Source organism: Choristoneura fumiferana, chromosome 12, assembly GCF_025370935.1.
Source record: "Choristoneura fumiferana chromosome 12, NRCan_CFum_1, whole genome shotgun sequence".
Classification (NCBI taxonomy): Eukaryota; Metazoa; Arthropoda; class Insecta; order Lepidoptera; family Tortricidae; genus Choristoneura; species Choristoneura fumiferana.
In genome coordinates, this window is record NC_133483.1 from 12653493 (window position 1) to 12664499 (window position 11007).

The 11007-nt window shown below is 37.2% G+C and overlaps 1 protein-coding gene across 1 annotated transcript in view; it reads right to left on the reverse strand.

The window, feature by feature from the left end:
* Positions 1–11007, reverse strand: part of Syn (synapsin) — a 100572-nt gene that overhangs the window by 73001 nt on the left and 16564 nt on the right. The window contains exons 3-5 of the mRNA XM_074095792.1: positions 7471–7607; positions 3876–4109; positions 1614–1774 (exon numbers count right to left, since the gene is read on the reverse strand). Of these exons, the coding sequence (XP_073951893.1) occupies positions 1614–1774; positions 3876–4109; positions 7471–7607 (532 nt within the window). The remainder of the gene's footprint in view (positions 1–1613; positions 1775–3875; positions 4110–7470; positions 7608–11007) is intronic.

Sequence of the window (11007 nt, forward strand, 5' to 3'; positions counted from 1 at the left end):
ACCATTGCTGAAAATAGATCCAAGCCGTAGAAAGGGAGATGAAAATTAAATTTACCTGCTCATAAAAGTGTGGTGTATTTTTTGTTCTCATCCAATCCTATAGTAAGGGGTATCGTTGGATAGGTCTCTTAAAACCATTAGGGGTTTGCTAAGAAAGTTTTTCGATTCAGTGATATGTTTGCGAAATATTCAACTTTAAAGTGCAAATTTTCATGAAAATCGAGCGTCCCCCCTCCCCCTCTAAAATCTAAACCAGTGGGTGGAAAAATTTGAAAAAATTTAGGATGGTAGTAAGTATATCCAACTTTGAAGGAAAACTATAATGGCTAAGTTTGCTTGAGAATTATTAGTAGTTTAAGAGTAAATAGCAGCCTAAGGTATAAAATATACCTAAACTTGGAAGATTCCGTATAAAATACGAAATCCTTAGAAAAATATTACTCGACTTTTTTGTTATTTCTACGGAACCCTATTTTGGGCGTGTCCGACACGATCTTGGCCGCTTTTTGCGTGAGTGGACGTAATTTGATTTACACAAAATTAAACGTCATTCTGAGTTATTATGTCGGTTAATGTGATTTTAACGCTGGTTAATAAGTGTACTGGGACAAAGAGCAAAATACTGAAAGCTAGGCATGAGCGCGGTTCGCCCGTGAATATTGAAGTAGTTTGCTTTGCACGTACTCTGCTAATCTGAATAAATAATTGATTCCAATTTGTTCTCGCTCTGATGGAAGTTGTCGCCGTTTTACTTTGTATTTTTTAGTGTGAATTGCTTTTTCATCGAATAATAACTTTCACAGAGTTTAACAGTTTTAACACTATTATTTGTGGGTAATTCTGTATTACAATAACAACAACCCATAACGAAATGAAAAAACCGGCCAAGAGCGTGTCGGACACGCCCAAAATAGGGTTCCGTAGCCATTACGAAAAAATAAGTAATATTTTTCTAAGGATTTCGTATTTTATACGGAATCTTCCAAGTTTAGGTATATTTTATACCTTAGGCTGCTATTTACTCAAACTACTAATAATTCTCAAGCAAACTTGGCCGCTATAGTTTTCCTTGAAAGTTTGATATACTTACTACCATCCTGAATTTTTTCAAATTTTTTCACCCACCGGTTTAGATTTTAGAGGGGGGGACGCTCGATTTTAATGAAAATTTGCACTTTAAAGTTGAATATTTCGCAAACACATCACTGAATCGAAAAATCGTCTTAGCAAACCCCTAATGGTTTTAAAAGACCTATCCAACAATACCCCACACTATAGGGTTGGATGAGAAAAAAAAATCACCCCACTTTACGTCTATGGGAGGTACCCTAAAAAATTTTTTTTTTAATTTTTAATTATACTATTTTGTCGGCATAGTTTACCTATATATCCGTGCAAAATTACAGCTTTCTAGCATTGATAGTCCCTGAGCAAAGCCGCGGACGGACAGACAGACAGACATGGCGAAACTATAAGGGTTCCGTTTTTGCTATTTTGGCTCCGGAACCCTAAAAACTTTGAAAGGATCATTATAATGAAGAATTTTTGACTAGTTGTCGACTAGGTATCTACAATCCTTTATTTAGTTAAGTAGGTATGTTGACGACACTCACTCTGAATTCTGCTTGCTCGACACGAATATCCCACTCGCCGGGCAGCCTCCGGCCGCGGAAGTACTTGGACCAGTCGGTGTTCTGATCGTCTACCACCAGCAGCGTTACGCAGCGGTCGCGGTTGTAGCCGCGACCCACCGACGCTACTGACGTCACGCTTCCTGTGAGGAAGAACAAGTCCAACAATGTAGCTGTAGTTGTATACTAAAAATCGATAAATATTTTGTGAGATATGTATATTTTGTGGTATTTTGACAACGCTTCATGTGTCCTTATTCTTGTTCTATTCTTTCCACGTAAAAGACATAATCGCATCACATAAAGTTCTATACCACCACCGCTCTATCACTTTGACGAGTGAGTGCACAACCGATTGTTTGTTTGTCACTCGGATGGTTGACGCGCTACCTAACCGGTTCAAACTTTAGAGGTAGTTTTTTTACACTACCGACAAATTCAGAAATATCGTAGATAGATCAGAGGACTTTTTGTATAACACACTTGGATTCACAATCGTTTTCACCACTCCTTTCTGTCACACGGTGTACGACGAGGGTAGAAAAAGAGAAATAAATATCATGGGATAATTAAATTCAACACAACAGAATACTTACTAAATTTTTCATCCAAAGGTCACGTGTAAACAATGAATAGCTTTTGAGGATATCTTCCAGATAACCGAAGCGCCTATATTTAATGTGAAGGTGGCAGGTGACTAGCCGGCCACCCATCTCCCGTGTAATTGAGGTTAACCTCAAACTAGTTAACGATAGAATCGCCAATTAATATTAAATCAGATCCGAAGGGTAGTCCTCCGTGTGTTAGTTGCTACGCTGCTGCACATCGATGAAGTAAACTATAGAAGAAAAATAATGCTACAGAGGAAGATGAATTATGTTATAAAAAGGCAACATGAATTTGTATTTATGTCCACATTGTTCAGTACCTTAACTTTCTCTGTATAAACGCAATCCATACATTGAGGTAGAAATTAATGTTTAGATTACCCCGTATTGTGATCCAGGAACTAGAGGATAAGTAGATACTGTTAATTAATGCCTACCATCAATATTTGACTCCCTGAATTTACGTACTCTGTGCAAGAGATACCTATAGTAGACCCTTTTATTCAAGCAGGTATGGCATTTTGATTACAAGTTGTACTTAAGTACTTATAAATCTTTTAAGCATTATTGATTCTATACAAAAAAAACTTTATAAAATAAATACCTACCCAATAGCAATTTGGAGTAAGTTTTCAGGAATGGCTTTTATACTTAAATTGAAAGGGTAGAGTTTCCGACCGTAAATAGACAGTTAAGATAAAAGGGTACAGTTTCAATGATATATTGCAAGCAATTCTCCTCAGTCCTTTCAAGCAAAACCTTGAATGGGCTGCTAATAAGATTAATTTAATATGTTTGTGAGATAGGTTTTTTTTAACTACTTACCAAACATACCTAATTTTGTTGAATTGAAATCATAGGTAAAATTTAAAAGACAATTGTGACATTGAAGGGAAACGGAGGGCGTTGCCGGTTCGCGGAAAAATGCTGGCTCAAAGATTTGCTCGACGTTTCCTAATGCAGCAAAAGTGACTTTTTCTCAAACATGACATGAAATATTGACGTTGTGTTACAAATAATAGGCCGAAAAGTATCGCGCTGCCTGCCCGCGGTCACTCTAGCGGCCTGCAAAGAGATTTCATACAACTTTGCAGGCCGCTGGCCGGCAATGCGACCGTCTTTTGTTTCGTCCCGCCATGCTTGATTTCTTGTTTTTTTTTATTTTATTTCTTGTCATGTTTGAGAAAAGCATTATACAAGCCTCGGCCGGAACGTGGGGTTGCCGGTCTATATTAGCTTGGCCGGCAACCCCCTACTTCCCGGCCTCTACAGTATTGAACTATTTTAAGTCTTTCTGTCAAAAATTTTACGATTATTTAAGTTATTGTGTGACAATTTACGTAATTTTGAATGTTACAGTGAATTTTAATTTTTATTGAACTGGAATGAATTGGAGGCCTATGTCCAACAGGGGACGTCATACGGTTGATATGATGATGGTGAACATTTTTTATGAAGCTTTTTACTAACATATCGAAATGGAACATTGTTATTTGAAATACTGTAAGTACCATTATCACCATAAATGGAAATAAGTCAACATACATGAGATCAAGATTGAAGACACTTGAGGAATGACTATATCCAGCAGTAGACATCTTCCAGCTGATATAATGATTGAGTAAAGTGTTATTACCTAGCAAGTTTGCGCCCTGGTCTCGCGCGGCGCCCGTGAGCGACTGCACTCGCTGTAACAGCGACTCGCGTGACTTGGCCGGCGACGAGGGCGCCGAGGTGCCGCGCGAGCCGCCTCGCAGATTAAGCGACAGGTCGCCGCCGGCGCTGGGCGCGGGGGGCGGGCCAACGGACCCGGCGCCGGAGCCCGCGCCGCTTCCACCGCTGCCTGTGCTGCTAACGCTACCGCCGGTAGCTACAAAAATAACTTGTCAATACCTCGATATGCATTTGTATACAATAATTTGGACCCGGGTCTCTCGATTGTTCTTTAGTATCTACTTCGCAAATTGTACATCTACTTGTAATAATTATTTGTATGATATTCAATTATTGATATGTATATTCATCCCAAACTACAGCTCTAACGGTCTCTGAGCATAGCCGCGGACAGACAGACAGACAGACAGACGGACAGACATGGTGAATCTATAAGGGTTCCTGGTTGACCACGGAACCCTAAAAAGAGAATGGTTTGCCGATCTTATAAGTGCCTAGTTACATTTATTCCAAAAAGGAGGTTTACTTTGGCACATTCTCGAAGATCTGCTTCTAAACATTAAAGTCTTTTGAGAAAACGATTACAATTAAGTCGTATGATAGATAGATAATTTATGTTTGAAATGTACCTACATACCAGAACTTGCAATTAAATAAGTTTGTTACATTTAACGACAAGTTAAAAGTTTTAGCAGGATGCATGCACACACAATTCTCGCGCCTTTTCCCATTTATAATATTAGTAAGATAAACAGCTTCTATAATAGTTATTAAACATAATCGTTTGAAGCTTTGAAAGCATTTACATAATCAACCTAATGGCTAGGAAGTTTCCTATGGTTTCGACGTAGAAATGCTACTTTGCAAACAGCTATCTATTGTTGTAAGCCACACCGCCGCGCCGTAGAACGGAAGCAAATCAGCGCCGTTGATTATATTAATTAACTTTACTAACTTAACTTTTTACTATCTTACTACCTATCTATACAATCGTACTTAATAATATTGTTGTGTCTTGTGTAGTGTTGTCTATTGTTGTTGTGAATAAATGTATTTCTTTTCTTTCTTTAATTACATTTAATGATACATAATTAGAACATGTGAGTAGAATATTTGTATGTTAATTTAATTATTACAATAAAGCTCTTTTTACGAAGATACCATCCATAGCGTGCAGAGAGAGAAAATGACATAACATAATCTAGTTTCTGAAATCAGGTTTACAAGGAGAGAGAGAGAGAGAGAGTTGATTTTGTATATTATATCGACAAAGAGCCAAGACAGCTTAACAAAGTAAAGAGCCTGCCAATTTAGTTTTCCGGAGCCGTTTCGCACGTTGTCTTCATTTTCAAATAGGAGAGAAATAGTGCACAATCGGAAGCTGACAAATTGTATAAAAGTCCTTCAGAACAAAGCTATGTCTTAGCGGGGCGAAAATTATTTATTTTACGACTGTATACTAGGTACACTAAATAGCAAAAATAACAGTAATGTAATGGACAATACCAATGGAAATAATATAATGGAGACTTGAAATTTGGCAGACGTTGTCTTAAATATTACCTATACTCGTAGAGGTGCACCTTAGAAAGACATTTTTCGGAATTCAATAATCTTCATAATTTACTTATTGTTTAATAAAATAAATGAGTACGGTGGTCTACCAGACTAGTTAATTAAGTATTAATTTATCGCGAGGATAAAATTTACCTACACCAAACAGGTCTCTCAGACTTAAGCACCTAGTAGAGCACAAGTATATTTTTATCGAGGGACTAAAATAAGCCAATATATACCCGAGGTGGTTAGCCTAGTAGTTGTCTATTTATCCGAGGGTTTATATTAACTTTTAGTCTCGAGGTGAGAACTCTATTTTACACTTCGATTGCGAGAAAACGCTTTCTGTGAAGGAATTAATGCGTTTCTTATTCCTCCAGTCCATAAAACTTTCATAGGTTTTTATATAAATCTTTCTAGATTTCGGCGGCAAAAGACTATCAATTATGTCTTTTGCTCTTTGCTCGACATCATAACTTTCACTATCACTTGACGACATTGTGAGAATAATCAATTAAAAATAGCCTGAATGGCTTCGAGAAAAGTATGGTACGGCCGTGCCTTTGTTTTTGTTTTGCTCGACTTGGCGGGGGCACTACCGTGCCCCCAGATTTATTTTAATCGTTTATGATTTACGCTCTACAAAAATTTCAAAGTTTTCGCGGTAGGTATTTTTTTCCAACCAGACACATATAACAAAGTCGCATCGGCGAAATGGTCCATATACAAACTGGAATGAATAAAATGGCGCCACCTTCTGTGCGGAAAAAGCATAGAACTAAGACCACGTAGACTAAGAACGTAACATTTTCGTCATGAAAACGGTCCAAACACAATCTTATTTTATGCCAAAAACAAAGCAAGTACTGGCTGTTTGAGTTTATCTAAGTCCCTCAAAATAAATTAAAAAAATAATTACTTTTACTCCCTAGGAACTAAAGTACTCACTTTTTTTTTTTTACTCCCGCCTCGTAAGGCTATATTGACCTACTTTTAGAGCATGAGAAGTGAAAAATATATTATGACACTTTTGTGTCAACTTTGAATATCATTACATTACAAACATTTGTTTTAAATTGAAAATACAAACTGTAATATAGATGCACAGAAAAAACAGAAAAATAAGACCATCACTGGGAATCGAACCCAGGTCCTCGGTAATCCGTACCGCGTGCTATACCGCTACACCACTGATGATCCACTGGTGGATGTGCATCTATATTTCAGTTTGTATTTTCAATTTAGGTTTTACGGGATGACCGTAAAAGTAAAAATTTGGAATTGAAATAAAAAATACAAAAAGATTCCAAAAAACCAATCTTAACATTTGTTTTTATTTTATTACCTTACCTACATTCTTAAGGGGTCTCCGTACTGGTCTTTTTACTAGTTGAATTACTCGTACATAAGAAACATCAGATAACTAAGAATTCTTTCGACTTTTCCTTCAAGTGGGATCAAATCTCTCTTCGGGGTCAAGTCACGTATTATGAAGGGCAGAATAAGACAAGAGCTAATTTTATAACGAAATTCAATTTAAAGTTTATAATTTGGCGGCTCGCAATGTTTACGTTTCATGACACGTCCGATAGTAAAACTTTTATCCATTAAAACCTCAGATTAAAACCTTGCTTCAACGAGAGGATTTTTAAACGTAAGATTCAACCATCAGATCTAGACTGAGATCCATCAGATCTAGATAGATATGAGATCATAGCAAACGATCTTTACAAACTAATGTTACTTATAACATTGCGTGCTTCCCCATCTTTGTAATGATTAATATATGTCATATTAGTGGGACTAGCTTATAGTTTTAGTAACGGATATCTCATTCCAGGAGATTCCAAAGCACATTAAAGCTAACCAAATCATCCAATTAATTCAAAACATTGGATTAGGTAAGTGTGAAAGTGGGAGGTAAATGCACAAGAAATCCTTACGGGTTGAAGTTTATTCGGATCTCCTGTTAATAAAATAAGATAGGTTAAAATGCTTACCCTGGGATACCGGTCTCTGATTCTGCGGTTTGGGCTGGCTGGTGGTAGCCGGGCGGCCGGTGTAAGGGTCCACCTCGCCCTCATCACACTCCGACTGCAGGTCCCCCGAGCTGAATCTACGCAACGCCTCCGCTGAGCTACCGCGCCGCGCCACCGCGCACAGGGAAACAGGGAAACCGACACACCATGTAGCCACACGCTCGAATCATTGACAACATCGACCAACAACATCGACACGATGGACCATGCACTGACGGGCGTTGCGAAGTTGTTACTTGTTCCAACATCTACACTTATATGATTTGAAACCAAAGCCATCTAATCTCTGCCGCGAAATCGATATCGGAAGTAAGTATGATTTTTATTTTTAGCAAAATCTGACTAAAGGATATCAGCAGTAAGTCTAATTTGATTTTTTGGCAAAATCAGACTTACTGCCGAATATCCATAGCGCAGCAGATCAACATAGTTATACTAGCGTTTCAACCGCTATCAGTACACTGTAGCAAATAAAGAAATAAGCTACTACACCGTGCCGTGCGGAAGGTTTTTATAAAACGATACAAGGTGCATTTAATTTCGTTAACTACGCTATTGCGTAAGTGTTGCGTAGCTACTGCTGATTTCTTCAGTAAGTGACAGAAAAATGATAGCGACTGAAATGCTAGTAGAGCTACCCAGTAGTTAGCTATCAAAGGGTGATAATGATAAAATTAAGTAGGTATGTGAATTTAATGGCGATTTTATCACCTGTGCTTTACTAAATCTGAATTGTAGGTACCTAATTAGAGATAACAAATAACAACATTCGTGTGACCAGCGCGGCGTGGGTAAATAAAATTTGAGCTGATGAGTGGTGGCACACATGTGAGCAGCGGGAGGTGGGCGGGGGGCATTGGCGAGGGTGGAAGCGCGGTGAAGCGGTTTGGCCTTTTTACGGTGTTTTAAACGACTTTTTATTTAAAGCTGCAGCTATACACGACAGAAAACACGTAGCGATTTAAACGAGGAATCAAAAAACTTGAATTTGGAACTGTGAAAATATTTTTTCATCACACTTGCTCGTCAATGATGTTATACTAAAGGACAATGGCCTCAATTGTTCCCGCGGGAACTATGAATTAGTAAAGGTACGTCATTTCAGACTAAAGAGGTTGCAAGTCAGCCAACGTTTTATTTACATCTTTAAAACTTAGCTATAACCCCATTTTACCCCATATAAATTTGTCACGCTTCATGAAACTTCGTTATTTCTATATTTTAAATTTATATAAAATTGTTGTGCAACAATTTTAGTAAATATTTCTTTAGCACGTTGGAACAATCTAGCCGTAAGACCATCTGAATTCTAAACTAAACACAGTTCTTAGCATTATCTATGGTTGACGACTCGAAAAAAGTGACAATCAGGGTGGCTACTACGATATTCGAAAATCGAAGTTCTATTTAAGTATTATTTAATACGAGAGTGAGAGGGACGGTACGATACGTACTTCGATTTTTGTTTTTTGTAGTAGCCCCTTGTATTGGCGGGTAGCCATTATATTATTCACTTGTTTTAGCGCCTTTCTTTTGCCGAGCTGTGAAGTGTGTGGACACAAAATAATTTAATTTTTTGCATTTTTTCCTCGCAATGTGATGAAAATCATTGTATGTATCACGGGCCGTAAGGGGATTACAAACTCGACTCTTTAAAAGCCCTCCGCCTCCGGCATCGGGCTTCTAACAGACTCTCGTTAGTAAACCCCTTCTTACGCCCCTTATGCACAATGTATGTACTATAAAGGCACTGATGTGGAACGATTTGAATGGATCGTCTCATTTCAATCTTCTTGTTTCTTCATTTTCCGTTTTAGTAGAATAGCTTTTTGAACAATTTTACTGTCTTATCTCAAAGAAAAGTCGTTTAAAACACTTTTGCATTAAACCAATCAATTTGCCCACTTGCACTTCTATTACTTTTTCCAAGTTTTTTCAAAGGCATTTCGTTAAAACAACATTTAAAATGCATTGATTTTGCAGCATGCTCTTGATATTAGCTAAAGCCCAGACAGCCCAGGCATAGCTGATTTGCAAAATGCGTTTATGATTATTTCATGTCATCGAAGGTAGGTACATTTCACATGAATATTAATGAATAAGGTTATTTTTGTTTTACAAATAAATGTCATCCAGTGCGAGTTAACGAAGATATTTAGCTTTTTGAATTGAGAAGTATAAGAACAAACAACCATATTGGATTGGCGTAGGTAATAAGTAAATAAAACAAAATAACATCCATCTAAAGCACGCATTTCAGTGACAGAATAATATCTTATGAAATACTTATATTTAAAATAATTATGTACTTAACTAGCTTTTGCCCGCGGCTTCGCCAGCGTGGAATTCGGTTATCGCGCGCTATTCCCTCGGGAACTGTGCATTTTTCCGGTGATAAAAAGTAGCCTATATCAATCTCCTATTCCAAAAATCTCTATCGTCGTCGATCTATGCAAAATTCGACGTGAAAGATGGATAAACATACAAACACACACACTTTCGTAAAATTGATACAAATATTTCTGAATGTAACTCCTGATTTGCGGCAAGATCTCAAACAACCAATTTAATGGATATGGTTATGTATTTACTTATATCCAGTTTGTTCCCGGTGGCTATAAACGTAGAGCTTTAATAAATATTACCTTGTTGAAACAAATTACGCTTGCACACGAGTACGAATTGAGTTCGAACCAAAAATAAACTTCGATATTTCTGTAACCTCGAAACAATATTAAAAAAAACTTCTCTACTTATATTTACTTGAATTAGTAATTGTAGATGCTTCCACCGTCATAAATTTTAAAATAATAACATAATTTGGGTCTGATATACATTCAGTCAAGTACATTAAGCTTTTGGATTTCGAAGCAAGTTCACGTCTCCGCCCCAAAGTTAGCTCACACGCACATGTCATGCTCTGAAGCAGAGCTACCGAGGCATGGTAGCTTCCGTTCCCATAAGCTCTATGGATCGTCTTGGGAACTTCGACGTCGCGAGCTGTGACTAGAATTTAAAAACTAAAAATATAAAAGTTTAAAATCCATTAAGCTTAACTAATATCACAGCCTTAAACATAACAAGGGATGTTAAAGTCCCTGAGTTATAATAAAATTATTATACAGCAAGGGATGTATAAAGTCCCTATGTTAATAATAAAATTCCTAATCTAAATAATCAGAGATGTATATAGTCTAAATGTCAAGTAAAACTAATTAAATTAATTATTTACCAATCTTTCAGAGTGTGTAAAAGCCTCCAGGTCAAAAAAACTAATAATATATTATTAAAATAAAGAAATGGAGATGTTGATATATCACAGTCTCTGGCCCATAAACTATCCAAAATCTCTATGCCAAAAAACGTCGATCCCTCGCTACGATTCGACGTGAAAGATGGATAAACATACAAAACACACACACTTCGTAAAAATTGATACAAATATTTCTGAATGTAACTCCCTGATTTGCGGCAAGATCTCAAAACAACCATTTAATG